General features: G+C 31.7%; 2 protein-coding genes across 4 annotated transcripts; one reads left to right on the forward strand and one right to left on the reverse strand.

Annotated features, from left to right (window-relative positions):
- Window positions 1-6439: 6439 nt before the first annotated feature.
- On the reverse strand, window positions 6440-15911 carry LOC148616402 (uncharacterized). Its single transcript, XM_088583410.1, has 15 exons — window positions 15594-15911; window positions 15363-15399; window positions 14029-14289; window positions 13462-13669; window positions 12958-13092; window positions 12351-12545; window positions 11789-11942; window positions 11476-11615; window positions 10942-11119; window positions 10069-10201; window positions 9116-9599; window positions 8828-8876; window positions 7739-7956; window positions 7401-7488; window positions 6440-7065 (listed from the first exon to the last, which is right to left on the reverse strand). The coding sequence occupies exons 1-15, from the start codon at window positions 15814-15816 to the stop codon at window positions 6791-6793; spliced, it is 2778 nt and encodes a 925-aa protein (XP_088439536.1). The 5' UTR covers window positions 15817-15911; the 3' UTR covers window positions 6440-6790.
- Window positions 15912-16460: 549 nt separating this feature from the next.
- LOC148616403 (uncharacterized) lies at window positions 16461-27217 on the forward strand. 3 transcript variants are annotated; one of them, XR_015922188.1, is made up of 16 exons: window positions 16461-16585; window positions 16980-17256; window positions 17539-17584; window positions 17843-18178; window positions 18688-18898; window positions 19112-19243; window positions 19484-19678; window positions 20128-20281; window positions 20633-20757; window positions 21074-21272; window positions 22868-23006; window positions 23759-24242; window positions 25350-25398; window positions 25780-26033; window positions 26458-26542; window positions 26893-26943. XR_015922188.1 is itself a non-coding variant. In XM_088583411.1 (16 exons), the coding sequence occupies exons 1-16, from the start codon at window positions 16571-16573 to the stop codon at window positions 27165-27167; spliced, it is 2946 nt and encodes a 981-aa protein (XP_088439537.1). In that variant the 5' UTR covers window positions 16461-16570; the 3' UTR covers window positions 27168-27217. The 3 variants fall into 3 exon arrangements, 2 of the variants coding, with proteins under 2 accessions (XP_088439537.1, XP_088439539.1); XM_088583411.1 differs by having other exon boundaries at window positions 25780-26003; window positions 26893-27217; XM_088583413.1 differs by lacking the exons at window positions 26458-26542; window positions 26893-26943 and having other exon boundaries at window positions 25784-25949.

Consider the following 27217-nt stretch of genomic DNA (forward strand, 5'->3'; position numbering starts at 1 on the left):
TTGATAGAAAAGCTTATTGTTGACCCATTTTTTATTACTTAGATGTCATTCTTAAAGGGGTATAAAATTGGGCCATGCCCAAAAAGATAAACTTTTTTATTTTTGGTCCAATAACAGATTTTTTTTGTTGGATTCCTTATGAAAATTCCCCCCCCTATTTTTCAATCAGATTTCATATTTCTCTTACCGTTTTGAGTTATAAGGGGTCAAAAGGACCAATCCCTCAACTCTCCATTTCTATATTTTTGCTCCAGTTTCAAATACATTTGTGCTACTAGTTATTGTGTCCAAACCTGTTGTGTCCATAATGAACTATAAGTCCCTATGCTTAAGTGTATCAAAAGCTAATATTGTGTCCACTTGCCTTAACTGTTCAGGGTTTGACTACTGCAGTCATATCATGCTGTGCTACGCGAAGCTCTTTATTTATTAGGTTATTACTCTTTCACAGGTGGAGTTAGCAAAAATTCAAGAATTGTTATACTGGTTTCAATATAACTTTTGCCCATTCACAATATCTATGTAAACACTAGAACCAATGCTCTTATTTTGGATTTTGGTTAAACTATGTTTATGTTCAGTTCTTAGAAAAACAGAATCAATTTTGAAGATTGGAAATTAATGTCAAGATTACAGGCTCATTTTTCAAAAGATCATTCAATATTGCTTTAGCAAGAAAATGTAGAAGTACGCTGATTTTCCAGCTCTAGGTCAAAGATAACGTCATTCATTTGTGTTAAAACAGCAAGGGAATGCCAAGCTTTATGTTGAATATATAACAGTTGTGTACTCTTTTATTTTCTTTGAACATATTCCTATATAGCAAGTGGAAGTAAGGTTATTTTGTTATATTTACTGTGGATATGTAGTGTATATTCCATTTTTTGGTTTTGAAATAACACTTTCCTGTAAATTGTTGAATTTTCTTGATGGGAAATATGATATTTTGTGTTTCAAAATTGATATATTTATAATTGTTTGCAAATGATTTGAAAAAAAAACACACACACAGGTCTTTATGTCATTATAACTTCATTTTAACATTCACTTATCTGTTGGCAATCGCCTGAATATAGCTGAAATATTGCTGCTCGGGCGTTAAACCCCAACAAACAAACTTTTCTGTTGGCTTAACTATACGCATTGGCTTTTTTACCAGTTTGCTCCAGTGTCTACACAGACATAAGTTTGTATTGGTTTTATTACTGAAGATTTGTCTGTATATCTTCACTAAGTGTGAATCATTAGAACCCAGTAGAATTTTACCTTTTCAATATTTGAGTTCAATGCATATATATTGCAAATATGTGACATCATAATTGAAATTGAATGTTTCCAGACTTCCTTTATATTGCTTTTAACCTTTTTTCTCAACTTATTATTTCTAATGTATATTTCTTATATCTGGCAAAAAAACATTGTGGTTGTTTAGCTGTTCTCTTGGTGACTTTGTTGAAACAGCAGTTCATTAGAATACTGAATATACATGTACATTACTGTGTTTATGTTTTATGCATTCCTAAGACATGGTTTATTTTGTGTCTATGTTGTCAAAATTTTAAAATGATTTATTATGTATCCCAACAATCATGGGGTCTTTAAAAATACTTTCAGTCAATTGTCAAGGATTAGGTGACCTGTCCAAGAGGACGGATGTTTTCAATTTTCTGAAATCAGAAAAGTATAACATATATTGCCTTCAAGACACTCATTTTGCATTTGAACAAGAGAACAATATTAGATCACTTTGGGGTTTTGACTGTTTCTTTGCATCTTTCACTACTAACTCTAGAGGAGTTGCTATACTATTTAATAATAATTTTGAATTCAAAATTACAAAGGGAAAAAAAGATGAAAATGGAAATTATTTAGCTTTAGATGTTATGGTTGATAAGATACGTTTTACATTAGTTACTATATATGGTCCTAGTAATGACTGCCCTGCGTTTTATGGCCAGATTATGCCTGTTATTGATGACTTTGAGAATGAATATTATGTAATATGTGGGGATTATATCCTGGTTTTGTCTCCAGATCTAGATTATAGTAATTATCTACATATAAACAACCCCAATGCTAGAGATAAATTACTGCAAATAATAGAGGATGGATCTCTGGTGGATCCATTCAGAGAGCTTTTTCCAAAATTAAAAAGATTTACTTGGCGGAAGAAAAACCCTCTAAAACAAGCAAGGCTTGATTTTTTTCTGATATCAGAGGGTATGTTATCATTTTTAAAAAATTGCTGTGTTGAACCAAGTTATCGTTCAGACCACTCTAAGATATTACTAGAATTGGAGATCTGTCCATTTGTTAGAGGGAAAGGGTTATGGAAGTTCAGTAACTCATTACTTTATGATGAGGAATATATCAAAATTGTACATCAGAAGATACTTGATGTAAAGAAACAATATTGTCTTCCAGTTTATAATCATGAGAGTATACAAGATATTGATAATGAGTCAATTGAATTCATTATAAATGATCAACTCTTTCTGAAACTTTATTGATGGAAATACGTGGAAAATCCATCTCATATTCAAGTTTTAAAAAGAGAGAAAAAAACAAAAATGAGGAAAAACTTAAGGAATAAGTAAGATATATAGAAGAAAATTTAGATAATGGTTCAATACAGCAATTAGAACAAAAAAAGCAAGAATTAGAGAATATCAGAAAGGAGAGATTGCAGGGTAAAATGGTTAGATCTAGAGTACAATGGATAGAGGAAGGGGAAAAGCCAACAAGTTGTGGTCTAGAATCTAAGAACTTTACGAGTAAAATCATTCCTAAAGTTGAAAAAGATAATGGGGAGGTAGTTACAGATCAGAAAGAGATTTTAAACCAGGTTAAGGAATTTTATGAAACACTTTATAAGAAAAAAGACAATGACAATGTTGATGTATATGATGAAATTAATCAAGGTTTAGATGGTGTAAATTTTACAAAGTTAACAAATGATCAAAAAGACAGTTTAGAAGGTATTATTACTGTTAATGAAGCTGGTCTGGCATTAAAACGTATGAAAAATAATAAAACGCCAGGTTCTGATGGGTTTTCTACTGACTTCTTTAAGTTTTTTTGGAAGGATTTAAAATATTTTGTTGTTAGATCATTAAATGCAGGGTACCAAAAGGGAGAATTATCTGTCACACAAAAACAGGGCATTATTACCTGTCTACCTAAGGGAAATAAACCAAGACATTTTTTAAAGAATTGGAGACCCATATCTTTATGGAACACAGTATATAAGATTTGTTCTGGTGCTTTAGCTATGAGATTTAAGACTGTTTTGAGTAATCTTATACATACTGATCAGACTGGATTTATCAGTGGAAGATATATTGGGGAGAATATTGGACTTATTTATGACATTATGCAATATGGTGAAGAAAATAATATACCTGGCCTTTTATTATTAATCGATTTTGAAAAGGCTTTTGATTCCATTTCATGGAGATTTTTTAAAAATGTTTTAAAGTTCTTTAACTTTTGGGATTCTATTATAAAATGGACAGAAGTTTTATACAATAACATAAACTCCGCTGTTATTCAGGATGGGAATCTTTCAGAGTTTTTCTTAATGGAACGGGGCTGTAGACAAGGGGACCCCTTGTCACCTTACTTATTTATCTTAATGTGCTGAAATTTTGAGTGTGAAAATTAAAACGAACAATGATATAAAGGGAATCAAAGCCATCCAGGTTGAACATAAATTGTCCCAATTTGCAGACGATACATCTTTACTTTTAGATGGTTCGGAAGATTCCTTGAACCAGGCATTACATGAACTTGATTGGTTTGGCCAGATTTCGGGACTTAATATCAACTTTTCAAAAACTCAAGTTGTTTGGATTGGGAGCAAAAAGTATTCTAAGGAGGTTTTATGTAGAGAGAAAAAAATTTTCTTGGGGAGTTAACATCTTTCAAATTATTAGGTGTTAATTTTGAGGTCGACCTGGATAAGATGATAAAACAAAATTATGATGAAAGTATCAAAAAGATCAAAAGTATGATAAACCAGTGGTCAAAACGAAATATCACAGTAATTGGTAGAATAACAGTTGTTAAAACACTTTTGTTACCAATTTTGAATCATTTTATGATGTCACTTCCAAACCCAAGGGATGATATGGTGAAAAATATAAACGACATTTTTTATACATTTGTGTGGAATTCACCTGTTCATAAAGTTAAGAAAGATGTATTACAAAAATGCTATGAAGAAGGAGGCCTTAAGATGATCAATGTAAATGCTTTTATTCAAGCCATGAAATGTACATGGATGAGGAGACTTTTTAGAAATGAAGGAAATTGGCAAAATATTTTCTTATCACAGGTAGACAAAGAAAAATTATTCACCAGTGGATCAGCATATATATCTCATTTAAGAGAAAATATTAAAAATGATTTTTGGCGAGATGTTCTGTTGTCATGGGAAATGGTAATGGAGAGAGAGAAAGATAAAAAATGGGAATATTTTTTAGCCAGTCCTCTTTGGATGAATAATTTGTTTAAAGTTGGACAACGACCAATTCTATATAAGAATTGGCTTGGTGGAGATATTCGTTATGTTAATGATTTGGTTGGAGAAGATGGTTCTTTTTTGAAACACGACGAATTACAAAATATTTTTGATGTAAATTTGAATATAATGAAATACAATAGTATTATGTCTCTGACATCAAAGATAAGTAAGCAGTTTACAAAGGAAAGCTACAAACTATCATCTCCTTTCATTCCATCACATGTGAAAACTATATTAAAGAGTCGGAAGGGCTCAAGAGATATGTATTGTATTTTAAATAGAAATGATTGTACGTCTACAGGGAACACCAAGTGGAGCACAATTTTAAATGTAGATACTGAGAATTGGAAAGTTTTTAATAAACTTCCATTTGTCGTTACACAAAACACAAAACTGCATTGGCTCCAGTACAGAATTAATCAGAGGATTTTGACAACCAACAAATTTATCAATATAGTTGACAATGCCTCCTCTCCATTTTGTTCTTTCTGTAATTCAGGAATAGAAACTATTGAACATTTGTTTTGGGAATGTGAACACGTACAGGATTTTATTGAAGAAATTGATCAATGGCTCCTTCATAATGGTATAAGCATAGCATTCACTAAAATCATAGTTTTGTTTGGTAATATTAAACAATGTTGTAAAGGTGATCCACAAAATAATATTATTCTTTGGATGAAACATTATATTTACAGTATGAAGTGTTATAATAAACCATTAAATGTGCAAGGAATGTTAGAAAAAATAAAGTATATGTATAATATTGAAAAAATGATAGCTGCGGAAAAACAAACGTGTGAAAATTTTTTTTTCAGATCAAATTATTCGTTTTTTCCCACCTAATTTACTGTATATTTAATAAACCCAATAGGATAAAACATATATCTCATTATTAAGCTGGTTGTTTGTATGTACAGAATGATGCGGTTTAAGTAAACAACATGTGATGTTCATCATGTAGTTTAAACTGTCTGTTATGTATATATGTATCTTAATGAATAAAAAATTAAAAGTTAAAAAAAAAACTTCAATATTTTTTTTATCCATAAATACATAATTGTTTAATTTGGTTAACGTGTTTGAACCATCCAATTGTTTTCATAGTCAGACATTAAATATTCAACAAACAATTCAGTCTCTTCTTTCAGCAGAAATTATATTTTTTAACTTGAAATTTTATTTTTCCGTTTTTGTCCATATTGTTTTTAAAAATATTTCTCAACTTGGACAAATTAATTTCATTTGAAAGCGTAATCAAGGGAACCAAGATTCTAGCGGAAATCAAAAGAATGTAATCCAGGGACAAAGACCAGACAAACACAACAAAGAACATAAAAAACTCAAAAAACGCAGCTCGTTCAGCTTTCTCACTCTGTTGCTATTCAATGACCAAAAACGTACGGAAACAAAAATTACACACTGGTATTTTTTTCAAAGTATATTTGTTAAAGTCAATGAATTTTTAAACAACTCAGATCTCAAAGAGATTTGTTTGATAGGGTAAGCATCTAATTAAGAAACGTTTGTTGAGTTGCCTGTCTAAATTATGATGAGAAAGTTTTGACATTTTCAAAATGTGCTTGAAATTAATGACTGTCTCATGTCTTGCTTTACTTTCAAGCGAGATGACTGCACATTCCGTATTGTCAATTCATTTATCTTTGGTAATGCCCCTTATGTTCTCACTCATTGAGTATCCACCTCACAATTTATATGCTTTATAAGTTTTATAATCAAGAGCTTGCTGGTGTTACGCAGAGTATCGTCCGAAATGTTTTACATAATTGTATCTAGATTTGCTTTAACCCTTGTTGCTCTTAATTTTAATTTCTAGACACTTTTATGTGATTTTTATATCTTAAGAATAAATTTCGATCGATGCATTACATTTTCTAAGAGCCACACAAAATGTATACAACCAAAATTTTATTCATAAAGGAATATGAAGTTAATATTGCTTATCTGCCAGGTTTCATCTACAATAAGCAAAAATAATAAATAAATATATAAAATAAATAAACAAAGAAAACCAAACAAACAAACAGAAAAAATAATTCAATAGCTTTGCACTCGCATGAAATAAAAAAAAACATCACGAATATTGTTTCTAGATGGTACATGCAAGCATCGATTAGCGAGTTATCTTTTCTTTTCTCCCCTCTCCATCGTACCTATATTCCATATTGAGATTGATGAATAAATATAATCCCGTTATTAACAGTAGTTGTAATCAGGATGCGGCGTTTGATTTTATAGTTTGATTTAGAACCCCACAAGCTCTTTCAGGACAGAAGAGCTACATTTCGCAGCCTTTGCACACTCGTGTAGATGTTTGACAATGTCTGTTCCCTTCGAAATAGCCGAATCACTCAGTCGCCATACATCGAGCATTTTTAGACATTGTCGTATTTGGTTATCGTCAGTGTGTTTGATCTCATTGATGGCAGATTGACTAAGTCCAAGTTTTTTTGCCATCAACTCCCATTTATCTGATACTGACTTAGCCAGTTGTCTTAACCTTTCATTTGACAAGGTTCCTGCAATGGAAAAGTTAATGATTTAAAATTTGATAGACTTGTCAGTCATGTGCTGTCAAAGATAGGCAGAAAATTTCTGTTTGGATGATAATTAATCATATAATAAAAAAGTGTTTATCCATACAAGTTGTTATCTTAAATATTATGATATATGATATAATCATTTGCCGTTTAAATCAAGCATACATTAGAAAAATAGCCTTTCAAACACATGACTGCTCAATGCGTCCTTTTCAGAAATGAAATCACTGGCTACCAGAATTGTATAATCTTTAAGTATTTTTATTTGTTTTCCCCTTTTGTATACATGTACATTTAACTTCTAAAATCATTACCTGATACTAAGAATGGGCGAATGAACGACTGTGCGTCAGCTTTGTATTTAGATTCACCTGGCCCAAAAACGTCAGTCATCCTTTCAAGCTACAAATTATTTATTTGCTGATAATATTCCATTGCTTATAATATTACAACCTAGCTTGACATTAAAATAACTACTTTATAATATTACTGCATGGGCAAATAACACCAATAACTCTTTTTTATGATTAGTGATTACGTGTGTTTTCGTTTGGCTTTAAATTGCGGGGAGTCGTCTTTTGTCGAAAGCTTCGAATTATTAGTATCGCTCTTGCTGTGTACCCTGTTTTTTTTCCAGTTAACTAGAACATACCTTGTTTTCGTGAGGGTAGACATAATGGTTAGCCCAATACACTAAGAATGCTTCACACCTTTGTCTCTCACTCGGTCTGTATAGGTCTATACTAATGTGTTTAATTATTGAATGATAAATCGTGTCAGTTGTTAAATTCTTTGCACATTTAATCCAACGTGTTGAGTTGACATTTTCGGGGATTAACTTCAACGCCAGATACTTTGCCATTGCTGTAACTAAATTGCAGAAAATAATATGAATGTTCAGCGTTGGACCCAGAGATTGTGAAATGGGATTTCCAGGCTATACATTCCATTTCGGTAAAAAAATATACGATTCTACAAAATTTTCTAACAAAATGGTTGGGGTGGTAGTGTTGTCATTCGCAACTTTTCAGAACCTTAAAAATTCCCATTAGATCCGCCATTGATATTTCTATACTCATTGTCCGACAAGTGATGTGTCAATGATTTACATGTAATTATCTATTTTACATGTACCAGTCACATACATTTCATTTCAAACTAAAGCCATGCTTTGTTCTATATAAAAGTACAGAAAAAAAATTCCACGAATACAAATGTACATGAAAATGAAATCTACGAAGCAAAAAAAAAAAAAAAAAAAAAACCGAACAAATAACACCTAGTATGTATGAAGTTTTTTCACTTCTCATACTTCATCAAAAAAAAAAAAAAAATGAACGAAAAGTAGACTATTACGGCCTTGGTATTGTGTGATATCACAGTCCAGTCGGAGCTATAGTTTATTTCTCATACTCTGTCAAACAGAAGTGACTTACGTTCTTCTCTATTAAGAATCAGGCATTGTTTGAGGTTGGAGAAACAAGAACACCTGTTTCAAAATGTCACAGATGCGTCAGGATAAATTTAAATAGCTTTTCGGTTGTTTTCTAGATATACTGAATATTATTTAGAGAAATATGACTAAATTGGGGAAAATGGTGTGCCACACATTGCCTGAATCTTACACAGAAAGTACTTAAATTTCAAATTAATGAAATGTGCTTAGCTACATGATTCATTTCCCAACATTGGTATACAAATACTTTTGCCTGCAAACTTCATGCCATAAGCTTCACTATACCTGTAAAATCTAGCGTGTAGCTGAAGTAACCAATTTGTTCATCTGTTGGCTACAGGTATATCAATAGAAATTCATCAATACATGTACAAAAAGGTAAAATTTATCATGATAATTTTGCTGAGATAATCTTTATTTAGGAATCAAGAGACAAGGAAATGCGATGAAACATTTTTGATAAATATTTACACGTACTTTTGTACAAAAAGATTGTTTTAATAAACTAGACTGATTCGATATATGGTTAATTATTCTATGTCTACTATAGAGATTATGGCACTGCAATAATACCTTTGGCAAATACAGAGTTAGTGTACCAGTTCTTTGCAATGAAATTTTCGGGGAAACCACACGGTATGTCATTTGGCTACAGTATCTATCAGAATTGAAATGCCTGTCAGGATGTACAACACACAATCTTCCACGGTACTTAGCTGTGTCTAAGGCAGAGTAGAATGTCATTGAGAATGGCTTTCTTTCAAAACCTTCCAGACAAAATTCATTGAAGCTGATTTCAATCTCTTCCCCATCTACCAAGCCAAACTCAAGAAACGGTCTAGTTGGGGTAATAGTATACCCCTGTTTGCAGAGTTGAGACAAACAGGACTCGTTTTTTGACGATTTAACGCAATGGATAGCAACTTTGTCCGGATTATATTTGTTTTGCCTAACAACAAGTGACACATATGTCAAACATGCTACGTCCTCTATAACAGCAGCGGCCTTGCATACATCAACATCCAACATTTCATCCCGAACAACCAATCCTAGGAGACTAACGAAAGGGTTTAACATAGGCATATAGATTTGTCTGTCATGCTGTGTCAAAGGTAACTACAGCTAAATAGAGAATATTTCTGAACAAGCAATTGACAATCGAGACGTCAATTTACTGCTCGATATTAACGTTTTTTTTCTTCTTTTGTATATCTACTTTTTGTTTTTACGTTCACTGTCATTGTAGAAAATATTGTTTATATATATGTACTTTATTTGTGTTTGGTGCAACGACTCCAGTATTTTCCGGAAGGAGTAGAAAATGTGTCAAACTATTTAAAGAAAAAATGAAAACTCGGACAATATAATATTATTCGGCTGAATAGAAGAAATAGTTCAAGGACTTAACTTTACACATAAAATCATGAAAACACGAAAATGCGTATGTGAAATAAAAAACAAAGGTTTAAGGAAGATCAATTTTGACATTTAGACTGCCCACTAACGCTAAATAAACTCGGACGCACCTGTAAGACGAATGCCCTCTTTCCAGTTCTACAGTATGACTTCTGTCGTCACTTGTAACTACAGGAGTAACTCTCCATGAGTGATTGTTTGTCTTGGACACTATTTTGACAGTTCCAATAGGTTGTTCAAAATCTAGAATGTTTATAACAAACAATTTAACCAATATCACATATGTAAACACTATTTCTGTCAACTATTGGTGTTATGTTCGAATGCATAACATAACATGATTTGAAGCTTTGCCTATAACATTTAAAATAGTAGTAAAAGTCTTGACCAACGGGAATATGCGAGACTTCTCCTAAAAGAAAGAAAGAAAGAAAGAAAAAAAAAAAAAAAAAAAAAACACACACACACACATACACACAATCTCCACTCTGCACCTGCGTTAAAAATCAAAAGGTCACGTCCGAATCAAATACGTGGACCACTTCTGATAGAAAAAAATTGAACCATTCATGCTTCAGATCCCCTACATACAAATGATGTCATGGACGCCTGTCTCGGTCATTTGTGCTACTAAAAAATTAGTTTTTGCCTTTGGATGGCGGACCTTCTCAACCGAACTCAAACAACTTTGACTTTGTTCATAAATAATGCCAAGGTGTTGTTACATCGCTGATGTCTCCACCAACGGAAAATGCAATATTTCTTGTAAATGTATGACACGATTAGCATCTGCGTTAAGAGTTCAAACAATTACTTCTAACAACTGATGTAATTTCCGAAATAAGTCACTCCCGACAAAACGATTTTAACCCATTCATGTTTCAGAGCATCTACATATGTATGATTTCGCTGACTCTCCGTCCCTATTAACTAAACCATTTATTGGAATAGAGTTGTTAGTTTAATAGTTTGATAGAATATACCTGGATCAAAATCACTGCTGTTTTCTGACAAAAAGTTTATAATACTGGCGACTTTGACACTTGCTTCAGTCTGACCAGTACTGTTAAGAAGATTAATGAACTTGTCAACTGCCGTGTCGGAACATGACTCAAACTCACTTAGCAACAACCGAATCTTTGTTTCAACATTGTCTTCTTCCTAAAGACGGCGAAAAAAAAAATTACTTTTACGCAAATAAATGGATTAAAGTGATTAAATCTTGTTTGTTGTAGTCTATGCACCAACAAAGTTTTAAACTGTATGTGATTTAAAGCACATTTGCAAACAGAAATGCTGATTTTCTCGGGCATTTGAGAAAACACGTATAAAACGTTCTAGTTATAGTACTCAATCACTTTTAAATGATTGCACTTCATTAGTGGTAAAAAAGCCGGGGAAATAAAGAATATAAAAATGAAACAATTTGCTATCGTGTGAACTGATTATCAAAATAAGTTGTATTTGTCGAATATGACCGATCGACTAATTGTTGTTTTAATAAAGGGTCTACAAACCTTAAATCTATATATAAAACTTTCCGCAAACACATTTGAGAGCTGTTTAGAAATGGAATCTATGTTCAAGTTATTGACCAGCCATTCCTTGTATTCCTGAAGTAAACTTACATCACATGTTGTACCATTTCTATGGTTTTCTGTAATTTATATAAGCATTAGATATTTTGAAAAATTTACATGTAGAACTGCATATCCAAATCATGTATAGAATTGTTGCCAGTAATAAGTTATTAAAATGCAGACAAGAGCAAATATTTTTCGATTTTTTACAGTCTTTATTTTCAACCGTTTTCCAAAACTAATCCATTACCTGCATTGCTTACATCATGTAGAATGACCTGAAAATCTTCACTGGTTGTATCAGAACACTCAATTGTGACCAATGTGCTTGCCCGCTTGACATTTTCCAGTTCTAGATATTTGCAAGTCGCACCCTTTACTTCATTTGGTGGCAAGGTTTTAGTCTGCGGACGAAATTTTATTTCAACATTAAATAAGTCTTCTATAAATACAAATTACATAGAAAACCATGAAGATTTTTTTTATTATCACACGTCATTACAACTCTGAGACTACCAGTTTATCCCAAGCTTCCTAGAGTATTGTTATTGGCCGGACGAGAATTAGAAAAAAATATCATAATTTGTTAATCGTATGTATCAGAACAAAATAAAAAAACAAAAAACAAAAACAAAAAAACAAAAACAAAAACAACAAAATGCATATTCCCTGTGTTTCCTTTAGTTGATATGGTGAAAACAATGATAATAAAAACAAATTTGTTGTTCAGAAAACAAATAAATTCAAAAGATTATCCATCTTTTTCTCTGCTTTCAAACAAACAGTACGTTCTAAGCAATGAAATATGTCACCTTGACTTGAACTTGTGTTGGTTGCTGAAACGTGTACGCAGGAAATAATAACTGTATGTTATTGTTATTACGGAGTGTGACGTCTCCTCCAGCATGATCAAGCTGAACATTCTCGATTGGTGGTACAGCTATTGCAACACACGTTAACCTTTGAGTATGATTGGCGCGAACTTCACAGCCACGTAATATCACGTCCTGCAAAATCATATAAGAAAACACGTTTGAAGAATTTGTCAGAAATCATAGAATTTCAGTCATAAGTCGAAGCAATCGAAGACAGTCTTTTATTCGTGGATTCCAATTTTCGTGGATTCTTGAATTCGTGGTTATACTTCAATGGAAATCTCCTTTTCGTTGGGAGCCAATTTTCATCGTTTGGCCTACCCATGAAAACCACGAATTTTGGTACTCCACAAACAATAATACTTTCACAGTACATATTCGAAGCGTAATTTCAGACTTTCGTGATCATCAATACCATGAACCTTTGAATTTTGTATTTTCATATTAGTAGTTTTAAATCAAAACGGAAGTTTTTTGGTTTAAAATGTTTATTTTGAAATTTGACTCTATATGTTAAATAAGCATTACATTTATTGGCGAGTACCTTTTGTCCGGGAAGTATGAGGTCCTGTACAGTATCTTTATGGTCCCATGAGGTATTGTGCGACATAATCTTAATTTTTGGGACCAAGTTACACCGAATGTCTGGCAAAACTGGAAGGTACAGGTGAACTGGTCCCTTTATTGATAAAAAGTGTCAGTGTAATGATGTCACAATTAAATATTGATAACAACCACGATAATGTATACAGTATATTAGTATAATTGAAAGCATAAACAATCGCCTGGGTTTTATGGTGCATTCTGAAATGTACTTCTAAAAATAATTTCAAAATGTAAAATGACTCGTTATTTGTTGATATGATTTTTTTGTCTGTACAGGAACGAAACGGGCACCATTAAATCATTATAAAGTAAGTTTTTTATTGTCACCATTTGTAATTACTGTTTATTTCAATAGATGTTCATATACCTGAATATAGAGATATGAATTCGTGATGTTCTTAGGTAAAACCTAACACTATAGTGAAATTATTAGAGTTGAAACCTTAAGATACAATAATGTATCATTTTTTGACTCCACTGTTACCACACAGGACAGAATTTGTTCTTCATTTGATTCCAGACAAGAGGCTAAATCATAATCTGTGTCTGAAGCATGTACTATCAAATCTTCATGACAAATGTCTAAAATCTCAGTCAGTAATACACAACAGATAGTTTGGTTAAACCGATTCATCTTAGGGTTCTTATATCTACAACAATATTTCAAATACAAATATAAGTGTTTACAAAATTTGACAAACACTTAAAATGCAACGCAAAACTCAAACAATTTTAAAAACTGAGGTAAAGAATTATTAATGGATCTGAGAGATCTGGAGCTGAATAGTATGTAAATCTTTTAATCATATATGATGACTAGTTTTGTTACTTTGTATGTATGATTTTAATTACTTCATGTTCTTTGTTGTGTATGTCTATTTTCCATGTCTGGTCTTTGTCCCTGGATTACATTCTTTTGATTACCGCTATAACATTGGTTCCCTTGATTACTCTTTGGTAAGGGAATTTCTTATTTTATGAAATAGTTAAGTATCAGAATAAGACATACAGAATTAGAGGTCGTTCTTTCCAACCAACTGTTGACCCACTTGAATTGTCTATTGCTTCATTTTGATCATCAATTTCACAAGGGAGGCTGTCTAGTGTACTACTTTGTCCATGATTTGATCGAGAGGTTGCCAAGTGGTTGATTGTATCGTTTAGTCTGCATTTGATTTCGTCTAAAACATTTCTTGTTTGGTCTATCTGCTCCCTCACATGTAACAGGTTGTTTAAGGTCGTCGACACTTTTGCAACAATTTTTGGAATTCTTGTTTGAAAATACAAGCCTTATAATTTAGTACAAACAAAATATGTTTATTTTGAGTGCATTAAAACAAAATTAAGAAATCACCAAACTGCAGAACATTTAAGTCACCATGAAAAGAGAGCATGGACAAGAATCGGCTCTTGTCTCTACTGGTACTTGACACATGGGCCCGATTAAAAAAAAGGACGGTATTTACAAAAATCTAAGGTTAGAGGACCAAATTGGAATTCTGTGTGTTCTTAACATTCATACCATTACATACCTTTCCCAATTATAAACACCAACAATGCTTGCATCATTTATAGAGGGATGGCATGAAATTCTCTATAAATTGAGAAAACGTTTGCAGTACTAATGGAAATTTTTCAACTCTAGATTGATTTCTCAAAAGATATCACATTTTCAACTCTACACCGAAAAGGAAAACATGCATAGTTACCGTCAAAAAACACCCGTTATGCGTGAAAATAAAGCTACTGCAAATCTAAAATTAGTGATTGGTGTAGGAAGGGAGGCAATCCCCTTGTGAGTTTTCCATTTTGACATGCTAAATAAAGATTGCGCTAAAGTATAACATGATGTGATAGACGTGATTTAGACTGGATCAAAATATGTACACACAAAATACTGAAAAGATAATGAAAATGATAAGAAAGTCAAAATTTCATAATAACACATATTTCAAATTAGTTGGACGTATACACCTTTTTACAACTCCTTTGAAACGAAAAAAGAGTAGACGATTATTTTCAGAGGTTAATACGAAGATTGCGAATTAAAGTAATTATAACTGTATTCTTTATTCAAAGGGTTTTCACGACATATGACGTACCAAACCGTTAAAAATATGAGTAAAAAACAATGATACATTTACTTTATATCTACCAACATACAAATAATAACTTGCATTATGTATACATATGTAAATGTCATAAAATAGGTCAATTTCAGTGAAAGCATTATAATGCAGAAAAAAATTATAAAAAAAAACTGGATATTGAAATTAAAAACAAACTATAAAAATAAATCCTTGCTTATAAGCATTAAAGAAAAAAGGGAGTTATCATACTTACATTTCCTCACTTAGTGACTGTTTGTTGTTATTTCCATCTGAAATAGATATTTTATTAGGTAAAACGGTATTTTTAATAATTTACTGTTTTCTACTTATTTACTTCTATTAACTTTACTAAAGAACATTAACCATATTTCATGCAACGAAAAAAACATATCTGTAATTAATTTACTGGTGCAAAAACCTGTCTTTTTAGACGAACATTAACTATTAGTTACAACATCCTTACCTTTTCCAACCTTTACCTTTTCTGCAAGGTATTTATGTTTAAATTCACTGCAAATTTCGTCTAAGTTTTCCGAGGAAATATTTAGGTCTGACTGAAATTGTTCAGTTTTAGCGAGAGTGTCTTCAACACAACATTTTAAGTTACTCAAAAGAGGACAATCACAAATTGCCTCAATTTGTAAATTTTTGTATTGTCCCATAAAGTCATTAATGTCCATTTCCATTCTTTTATTCACTAGACTGGTATATACAATCGTGTATAATGAAAGCGAATGGATAAATAATATTGTTGAACAAAAAAGTATGTTGTTAAAATTATAACAAATACCATATGCAGTGTAATTTAAAATCGATAAAGAATAAGTCGTACAAAATCAACAAAAGAAGCATTGTTTATAAAAAAATATTTTACACGAAAAGGATATTGAAAACCCCTGTGATTACACGCCCTGAATTAAATCATACTGGATCTTTATCATTTAGTTAATCGGACGCAGTCGACATAATGAACAAATCCTTTTCTTTTTTTGGCACGAATTTAGAGCAAATAAAGTTTGGCAACTGCACAGTGAGTTATTGTCATACTAACGTTAGTAGAATTTCGTACTGACGAATTACATTGTACAACCAGAAGAATGATGCATATCTTTAAATTTTAGTTAAAGCTGGTTAATTGACAATATGATTCTAATTCAATTACATGGATTTTTAAATTCAGTAAAAAAATAAGACAACTCTCACGCATTTTATTTGTTTAATTGTCCTCTTGGGAAACAATGTATACGTTTAACAAATTGAAGGACAAATTCATATCATTATTTAAACCGAATAAAGACGTATTATATACAGGTGTGTATCGGACATTTAAAGTATTCAACCAATTACCAGATTAATAAAGCGTTGAACCTTAAACAATACAAATTATGATCGATAAAACAATGTTAAATAACACTGCAACACTTTGTCACCAAATGAAAGATGGTCGAGAAAAACGTAAGTTTTATACATAAGACTTTTTGTACTTTGAAAATGACTGTCATGTGAATGATAATGATGTCCTCGATTCTCATTACATGCAAGGTAAGGTCTATCAAAATAAGGATCCTCTGTAAGCATATCAAATTATTATGACAATATTACTGTATAAATTTTGCAACTAGATGTCTATAAGTATAAAAAAATTGAAACAGCGAATTGAGAAGTTAACGGTTCAAATACACATGTATATCAAACAATCACTTAAACTTCATACATCTACCCTGTTTTTGTTATTCAACTGCAAAACAAACGCATGTACAAACTCTGAAATTTTAACATGCTTACCTATCATTTTTGAAAAATGATAAAGAAAACAAAGATATGTATTAAAATGTTTTATTTCTTACAGGAAGACTTGTCAGATTTAAAATCACTAGAACTTCTAGACAATCATCTACAGTCTCTTTTGACATTAGAAGCTCCGTCCTTCCTTGAGCAAAATAATGGCCCGATACCAACCATACTACAGATACTTAAAGAGGTCCACAACGACATTAAAATGGTGGGAGATTATGTTATCGATGTCACAGACAAACTAGATGAAATACGGGACGTTATAAACGAGTTTGACGAGGAAATAGCTGAAAATTTGAAATCGGCGATGAAAAAGTTCAAGATCAACAATGGTAGTCATTTAATCTATAAACTATGAGCCAACAACATATAAAATATTTGAAAATACATACAAATTAATCTTAAGTTTAAGATTGTAAATGAAATAGCAAACAAAACCAACTACAAAACTATACATATTTTCCAAATATATTTCATTAAAAAATGTTGAACTTATACAATAATGACACAATTTTTCGACACTTTTTTGTCAAAACAATTAGCTTTTTCATAGATGAATTATTTACATCTTTCTATCAACACGGTAAGTTCACATATTTACATTTTGTTTTCAGAATTATGTGAAGATGCTAATGACTTGATCGATAATAAAGAAGCGAGGTACTGAAGTTGTAGTAGAGAAAAAAGTTCTCATGCAAAATTTAACATTTTTTTTAATACTTTACTTGCATCTATATGACAACTTGACAAAAAATATTGAAAATACTATGAATTTTCTTCTTCGCCTTCTAACGACTGTCTTTAATTAGTACAATGCATAAAAAATGGTATTTCTATTGCAATTCCGAAGCTATAAAACTATAGAAATACCATAAAATGTGTTTTTGAGTTGAATAACATTTGACCACTTTGTTATAGAAATAAATTGGCAGTGAAAAAGTTGCACCACTATAGAAGCATGCAACTGCTTAACAAACAAAATCATGAACTGAAGGAGCTCATGTTGGTTACTCAAGATTCTTTGCTTAAATGTGAGGCCCAGATATTGTACAATGAGGAAGATATAGATAACTTAGAAAAACATCTCTTACATTGGAGTAAAACATTAGAACACATTGAGGAGAAAAAACTTGAAAGGAATCGAGAAAGTGGCAAGGAGTCAGCCTCTACTAATGAAGATAAGGGAGTAACTTCCATTAGTAATTTCAAATCAAAAACAGAATACAGCAATCATCAGGACTGGCCTAAGTTTGTGTAAGTCAAACTAACATGCGAGTAGTTTTGGTTCCAATTTTATCTTTAGGGTCTTTACATGTTTATATTTCAGTTATGTAAATTGTATATTGCGACCAAAGACTTAAAATTGGAAGTCACTGCTTCTCTGTCAACCACGAGACAGCATGTTGGCTCAGATTTACGTGTGTGTCTTTCTACGGGCTTTTCATATAAAACAGATTTAACATGTCGGTCTAATACAAAGCAGGATCTGTTTTTTATTGCCAGTTTTACTTATCTACCATAGGACGTTAAACAACAATCAATTTATGAATTAATCTAGCAATCAATTGTTTTTTAATTTTATCTTTTTTTTGTTATTGTTTTTCTCTTTGCCTTTTGAGTGTATATCTTTATTATCGTGTTCGCCATTCAAGTTTGTAGCTGTTATTTTGGTGTACAATGGATACGTTGAAAATGAAACTGTTTTTATTTATGTTTATGTGACCCAGTTTTGCTTTACCATATCTCTTGTTTAAACTCTGAAGGTACGAAATAAAAGGTCCGAGTAGATTCAGGCAGAGGATTTGTTGTATATTAAAAGTTAGCCCTGGAAATGTTGACAAGACAGATATACTCTGTGAATGCACCGATTCGTACCACCACTTACAGAGTTGCCTTCAATTTCCTGATGAACAAGCCCTGTCAGGATTGATAAGTATAAAGCCAGTAAACAAAGAACAAAAGATTCAGTTTGAGGTATAGTATTATGTGTAGCATTCAGAACAAAGTTTCAGTTTTTTGTATATTCTGAGCATTATGTAGTGTACATGATTTATGGTCAAAGGGTTGAGTAATGTATATTACGAAAAATTAGATTAACTAGTTCTTAATATTATTAGTGTATAAACTTGCTACTTCAGGATATTATACTTTAAATAATGTCTTGAACATTTTCTCTTTTTCTTACAGTTGCCCATGCTTGTTTACATACCAGTAGTACAACACAATCCTACATTAATACCAATTGTGAAATACAAATATAAAGAAGATAGATGGGAAACAGGAGATCCGGCCCCTAACATAGTTACCTCAGATTTCGATGTTAGTGCAATACACATTAAAATTTCAACAATGTAAAATCAATTTTTGCGGTATTTTTTAAAAAGTTATTATTTTTTTTTATGGAATAGTTTTTTGGTGCAAACTCACTTTCCAATAACAATTCTAGCTATAAGATTTAAATCTTTTAGCACTGTCATTACAAAATAATTTTACACAAGCGATATTTATATTAATTTAATTTTAATATTATCTTGTACCATGTATACATTTGTTCCTCAGGAGACGACATATGTCGGAACTATTATTCCCGTGGAAAATTTAGAATGTATTCAATGTATGGCAGTGGCAACACATAGGAGACAAGAGGTGATTTTGGACATGACAGGGCGAACATTTGAGCTTGAATGGGACAGAAACATCAAGATAACTATCCCAGACAACACTTTCTCACAGACTACGAGAATGACCACAAAAGTAAATTTGTATACAGGAGTAGCAAAGTTAAACAATTGCAGTTATCTTTCGGAAATATAAAAAAACTAAATAAGAACTGATGCGAGATAAAATTAGATTCAAGCGTGATATACTTTTATCGAGCTGTGTATGTTCAGAATGATCATAAATATAATCGATCTGAAGCGTATCAAAGATGTCCATAATATAAACGGTTGCATGCAAAATGAACTTTGCTTTCAAATACCTGAAAATCTCCCGACTGCAAACTTCATTACAACTCTGGTAAGAAATTAACGATGATTTGAAATCAGAACATAATAATAGTTAAATAATTATCATTTGAGACTTCTATTTTAAAAATGTTCATTTTTGGTTGTTTTTTCATCAGCAAGGTATCTATCGATAAAGGAAAAAAATATAACATATCTTTTTAATAAAGACATCACAAATTTTGTTGTCATTTTTAGGTGATGTCTTGGTGTCGTACAAATATGAAAGATGCACAAAGGAATTTCGAAGTGTTAAAGAATCTCAAAGTTTTAGGGTCGTGCCTCGAAATAAATTGTGAAAATACAACTAAATCTGAAATAGAAGTAAACTTATATAATATTGGATGGTTTGGTAGGTGTCATTAAGTGATTATTTTTGTCTGTACTCGATTACAGCTTTTTGTTTAATTACGTCTTGAAAAAAAATACTGTACTTAATTGTGTCGAAAACTTAACAAAGATATTTAAAAATATATATATATTTGAAATGACTTGAGTAAGACCGATATCACCATTCACAGACGTACCTATTTAAATACTTGTTTTGATTATCAGGTTGTTAATTGAAAGGAATAGTCGTTTATACGAGACACAAATTTCAAAATTTTCATTGATTTATAAAACTCTGGGTTTTCGATCTATTTAATTGAGTGATTTCAGTGATTTGATGATTAATTAATTAATGATTTTTCCCTACACGAAGTTGACTTCGATGTGTATGAAAAATTGACAGCCAACCAAGAGACCATACGTAGATGTTATAGGTGGTTGGTTGATAATATGGAGAATCCTAAAGAGGACGAAGAAAACAATTCTTCTACAATACAGGTATTTTGTTGTAGGAAAGCTACAAAGAAATACATGTAAGTGAGATAAAATAAATATTTGGAATAATATAAAGGCAACAATTTTAAGAAGCTCAGAGCAGCAACACAAACATAAAAAAGTAAAAGACAAATAAGCATCTATATTTGACAAAATTAAATTGAAATTAAAGATGACATTAAAAATTTGATAAAAAAATATTGTTCTTGTTTTCATCCTGTTAACATGTTTTGTTTCCTTTAAATGCTGTTTTACTGCTGTTGCACTACTTTGTTTTTCTTTTTTTTAAATTCGTATTTAAATATCTTTATAACAACAGAATCATCATTCAAAAGGGGACACGAACAGAGAGTTTCTTCAAGATCTTTTAACCTGCACTGATCTACAATACGATGCTTTTGTTCTAAGTCTACAAAAGTCCAATCAAAATAAAGTAATCAATATGTTGTCTGAAGTTAAAAAAGAAATGGGATGCAGATTCTCCAGAGAACGAGAGAATGACAAAATAGATGGCGTTGGTAAGGATTATATTCTGGAGATGCTTAAGCTATCCCCCCCACATACACACGAGACCCCGATTATACTTAAATGTCCGTATTTTGGCGAGCCACTCCAAATGAAGTTTTTTTTTCATGTTTAGTAGTACTTTAATGTTATGTAATGCTTGTCGTAGTTACCTTTCTTTAATTGACTTCCCAAACTACACTACATCTATCAATGCCAGCAAAATAGAAAAAAATGCAAATAGAACGTTACGGACTATCTTTTGCAAACCTGTAATTAAGAATATTTTTGATTATTCCGTATTGTCAACTTTCCTTTCAGCTATGGCAACATCCCTTTAACACCTGCGTATAGATTTTCATTTCACAACTCATACGTTATGCCAAAGCTTACCTTAACTACGCAGAGACTTTTTGTATCGCTCAAGACTTCTTACAATTAAGCTTTTGGAAGAGTGTTATGTTGCTAGTCATTAAGATTGAAGTCATCACTACTTAAGTTTTATGGTCATCATGAACTCATGGATCATTACGGTGTATCCATCTGCACCATGAAAACTGATTTGTTCAACGTGTCATAGGTTTCCTTTCCTTTGTCGTCTGCCCCGGATTTTACTTTTTATGAGCAACTCGGTGGGTGTTTCTAGAAAAGCAGGGGACGCATATCCTACCGGTGCACCTGGTCCATGCTCCCATTTGTCAGTGGAATCCGAGTTGCTCATTTACTTCTGTTACTTTGTATATATTAGTTTGATTATTTTATGTTTTTTTGATGTGTTTGTCCGTTTTCAATGCCTGGTCTTTGTACCTGGATTATATTTTTTTGAATTCCACTAGAATCTTGTTTCCCTTGATTACTCTTTTAAGCTTCAGAAATGGTTTGCGGACATACTTTATCATCGTATGAACTATTGTTTTTTTATCGATAAAGATAAAAGAATAAACAAAAAAGTTTCCCGTTTACATTATTGCAAAACAATTACTTCAAATCTCCATAGTCATATTACAAAAAGAAACAGTTCCCCTTTTAGCTAGTTTTTGCTTAACATATAGTCAAGACCATGGTGGAAAATTGCCAATGAAATAGTATAATTACATGACATTTTACAAATAGACCCCATTGTCCTTGTGTCCCACCCCTTTTTCATTTCATCATTTCATTTCATGTTCATTTTGTCAAAGGTTTCTTGTTCATCGTTTAAATATAGCTGAAATATTGCTGCTCGGACGTTAAACCCCAACAAACAAACAAACAAACAAATAGACCAAACACATGGTTTCTGTTTCTGTTGAAAATTAAATGGATATAACTACTTGGTCACTTTACACAACCAATGGGTATATTGACTGAAAATTGTACTGGGGATAATAAGAAACCTTTGAATTTCCAAAATAATTTTTAGTAAATAGATCGAGAGTTTGTTTCATTTTAAAACTGTGTTTGCAAAAAACATGTCATTCTAAATATATATCTGAAGTTTACAAGAAATGTCTTTCATTATACTGTAGAAATCATAAGAGCTGTAGAAAAAGATTGAATTCACATATTTTTCCTTCGCCATCCTGAAATAGAAATGATATGAGTTAAAAAAATGAAATATGTTATACAGATTATCCAATAAGAGACGGGAAGTTATATGTTTTAGTAAAATTGGATGACGAAAAGTGGAATACATTACTTTTTGAGTCTAAACCACGAAATCCCAAGTCCAGATTACTTACGCTTGCAAAAGGACATAACTCCTACAAGTAAGTGTTGCATTTATTTTGACTAGGTTAACTTAAATATATACATGCGTACAGAGTCGATCAATTTTGTTTCTTGTAAAAAGACATCGAGTGCAATAATTTTGAACTATTATAGCCAAGTAAAATAATTATTCAATAATGAAGGGACTGAACTACATGTATTCGTGCACGTGTTGGTCCAACGTAAAATCGACTTTTCCGTTAAACAGTCTTAAACATTTTCAGTTCGTATCTTAAAAAAAACATTTTATAGACAAAATTTACAGAACAGATCGACAAATAAGTAACCACTGCAATTCCAAATGTACATCACAAGATGATTATTGTTACTCGGTTCAATTGAAAAAGAAATTGGACATCATATGCCATAAATATAACTGTGAACATATGTCCTCATAAGTGTTTTATGTAAATATTTATTTGATAACATATGAGCATCATATTTAATGCATATGATTATTACATGTCATTCATGTTTGATTCATATATAAGTCATATGTTGAACTTATTTTAATGAGTGGCACTTCACTGTACGGAAAGTTGTCATTCACAGACACAAAAAAATGGAACAGATAAACGGTCAATCTAAGCCTTCCTCGATTACTAAAGCGATATCATATAATAAATAAAACTAAGTTGCTTAGGTGAATTTTTTTGCCGATGAATTACTACATTTACCACATACATAAAATCCCATTTGATAACTAGATTCAATGTAAGTCTGTTGCTATAACGGATATGTTGTTATTTAGAATAATATGTGTTGGATCTAAAGCTGACTTAACTCGTGAAGAAATTGATAACGCTTCAAGACTACTGGAAAGATTCACCTTTTTGACCAAAGTTAGAATCCTATGTCGTCAGCATGTGGATAATATTCACGACACAATTATACTGTGTACTAAGAATGTAGAAATAGGGGCTAAAATGTCTGATCTAAATGAAAGAGGGTTCTCGATCGGACCTCCTCCAAGTGAAGAATTCGGTGTTATTGATGGAGAAGAAATAGAAGTACGTTTTGAAGAAAATATACAAATGCCTAAGTACAAACTTTTCCCGTTAAAAATAAAATTCTTCTCTAACATTGAACCATTAAAGTTTTCCGGGAAGATAGATATTGTAGACACCAATGATCAGCGAGGAGACGGTACTCATCATGGCAAACTTGTCTACAAGGTAGCAGCCAACAAATTTTGTGAAGAAAGGAAAGGCAAAGTCGAAATACATTTTCCTAAGGTATCTGCGATAGTCATTATGAATATAAATAAATTGTATTTTCACTTGTCGGAACTTCGTGAAAATAAAAAAAAATACATTTCACTTTCGCCTATTTAAACAATTTTTGTCATTCGTCCTCTCATATTGTATTTTAACAGAATGAAAGACAGAGTGAGTTTCTACTGGCTATTCTATTGTTTTGTGAGAGTCGCTTTTGAATTCGGAGTTTATCATAAATTCTAATTCAGACAAATCTCCATAATACGAGTGCGCGTTCAATTTGAGGTAAAACGTTTTAAATTGTAATGGTATTGATCTTAAAAATAAAGAAAACTATGATTAGAACGAGGAAAAGGGTATCCATATCCAGGAAAAAATAAAACCGAGAAAACACGATATTATGAACAACTCAATTTCATAAATGATACACGAAATTGAAAGTCTTCAGCAACCCGGGCTCCAATTAAACCTGGTAGTATAAATCAGATGAGCGGTAGTGTAAACAAACTCTGCTTTCGAGACACCTACAGTCGAGTTGCTTTTATGATGTCAAGTAAATGTTAAAACGAAAATCGGAAGAGTACGACACTATGAATAAATCTTCTTTCAATGGGACGACAACCATCCTATAGCTATAAACACGTTCATGATGTTGGCCGTGAAACATTTAAATTGATGACTTTTGTCATATACAAGTATGGTCTGGTTTAATTGTGTATTTGTGAAAACTTGAACATCCCACAAAAAGCCACATATCTTCGACAGTCTGTTGCATATATTGTAATCGATATGAACCTTTTTGGGGAGCGTTAAATCACGTATTTCGGGAAACAAACAAGAATATGCAATCACGAACTTGTGTCGAAATCGATGTGTATAACTTTAAAATAAGGATAATGTTCTAATTAAGCTGCACAATACCATACCATCTCTAGTATTATCATATACATTTGTTTTTCATTTGGTCTGCTTATCGAGAATTTACTTATTTCTTTTCAATTTCTTGTTTCCTAGATCTGTTCAAACTGACTCTGATTAATGACTTATTGTCTATCAAAAGAAAGTGTAAGTAATTTGAATTAACTCCGTTAACTGAAATTATACCAAGAATTGAATACTTTACAGGAATTAGAAAAAAATGTAAAAGATTTCGTCCATACTGAGTTTGATCCAGGTATGTTGCAATTATTTCGTTTTTTCACATATTACATATGCTAAGTTCAGCGGCACACTAAATATCAATTGTTGTTTCAATGCAAAATGTTATTAAACGAATTGTAATATTTCTCATGGTCATTTCACGTTAACCCTTCTAATACATCATACTATTAAGTTAGATGTTGCTCATAGGCCCACAGGCACAATTGTCAAGCTGTGCATATGGAAGTTTTTGACGACCATTTTCACACTGACTATTATTCGATCTAATCGATAAAATATTTTTTATGTTTACAAATCAAATAAAAGTTTTGATCAAATACAAGAAAAAGAAATAAAACAGTTCATCCATTCGTTCCTCACTAGTATGTGTGTTACATTTTTATTATTTAATAAGTTAGAATTCTGGCCAAGCATATAGCGTGGAAACAGACAATCGATAACATAAACTCTAGATATTGGAAAATATTTGCCGGAAAATTGGTGAACGATGATACGCCAACTTTAAGAAAGATTATAAAAGACATTGATGAATTCGAAATGCCAGAGTCCGAACGAAAAAGATGTGAAGCCTTTATATTGAGATGGTCATCTCATTATGCTAACTGCGATATAGACAAGGTATAATGACAAACACAATGAAACGCAAAGGTAAACACAAACGCAATTTACCAGGATTTCTTTATCTATAAATACAAGAGGATTCATATGTTTAGCATGTGAAACTTTCTTAGCTCATCTACTAATGAGATAAAATACAAGACATTTGTGACGTTATAATATGAGAGTGATCAAGGGACAGGAATAATGCATTATTACGTATATAAAATAATACAAGATTTTGGAAGGCAGGGCGTCCTGAATTAGCGTACTAACAAAAAAAAAATAAAGGTGAGATACAGAATAAAATACCGTAAGAAATGCAAGACTTGGAGCTCTCGCAGACACGCTAAGATTTCAATGTTCTATAACTCGGCATAGCCGCAGTAGAAAACTTACAAATTACTTTTTATTGTTTTATGTTGTTCTGAAAAAGTTAATAGGTATATTGGTCTACTGGCTATCCATTTTGCAGGTAGAGACAATTTTAAAGTCGCTACCAGAAGAAAGCAAGGAAACCAAAACAAAAACATTTATAGAGCAGTATATAGAAAATGATGGTTTGTATTTTTACCTGATTCTGAATACGGAAAGAATTTGAAAAATACAGAGTATAACAATCATTTTTTTGCAATACATGCTTCTGTTCGAGTACAAACAGGACTAGTCTAGATATATGAAGCTAGAAATGGTCATCTGTACATGCAAATATCTAAAACTTAATTATGAAATTGTATATAAGGGAAATCAAATGAATTTTAGAAAGATGTCGCGGACAAGAACAAATTTTTCCATTTTGAATATAATGCTCAAAACATTGATGTAAAATTGCAGTTGTAAAACATTTATCAACAATCTATCCATCGTTCAACATGATGAAAACAATGAAATAAGTAATATATTGTTTTAGGTACGCTTACTGACACGAACTTGGAAAAAATCTCATATATCATTGCCAGATCTTGGAAAGATGTTGCTATATGTCTTGGGTTCAACAACTATGATATAAGTCGGATACTTTTAACTGAAGAAGGTCTTATTCGACAGGCTTTGAGGATGCTAGAATCCTGGCGGATATCAGACAACGTTGTACTATCTTCCAGGATGGCTTTTGATATTCTTTGCGATTTAACCGTGTCATTAAAATGTCACGATGATCTAAAACGAGTCGCACTATTTACATAAGAACTATTCATCATTGTCACTCATATTAAGTAAATCAATAATTATATTGA

Source organism: Perna viridis, chromosome 5 (genome assembly GCF_037379345.1).
Source record: "Perna viridis isolate PV_CMFRI_1.1 ecotype Kerala chromosome 5, ASM3737934v1, whole genome shotgun sequence".
Classification (NCBI taxonomy): domain Eukaryota; kingdom Metazoa; phylum Mollusca; class Bivalvia; order Mytilida; family Mytilidae; genus Perna; species Perna viridis.

What these genes read in the sequence shown, in the direction of transcription:
- LOC148616402 (XM_088583410.1), bottom strand. Translation starts at nt 15,816, where the DNA reads ATGGAAATGGACATTAATGACTTTATGGGACAATACAAAAATTTACAA. An exon ending in ACATGATGTAAGCAATGCAG is followed by an intron (nt 11,616 to 11,788) that starts GTAATGGATTAG and finishes TATAAATTACAG; the next exon opens with AAAACCATAGAAATGGTACA. An exon ending in CTACACGCTAGATTTTACAG is followed by an intron (nt 7,957 to 8,827) that starts GTATAGTGAAGC and finishes TCTGCAATTTAG; the next exon opens with TTACAGCAATGGCAAAGTAT.
- LOC148616403 (XM_088583411.1), top strand. An exon ending in TAGTTACCTCAGATTTCGAT is followed by an intron (nt 19,244 to 19,483) that starts GTTAGTGCAATA and finishes TTTGTTCCTCAG; the next exon opens with GAGACGACATATGTCGGAAC. An exon ending in GCAGTATATAGAAAATGATG is followed by an intron (nt 26,543 to 26,892) that starts GTTTGTATTTTT and finishes ATATTGTTTTAG; the next exon opens with GTACGCTTACTGACACGAAC.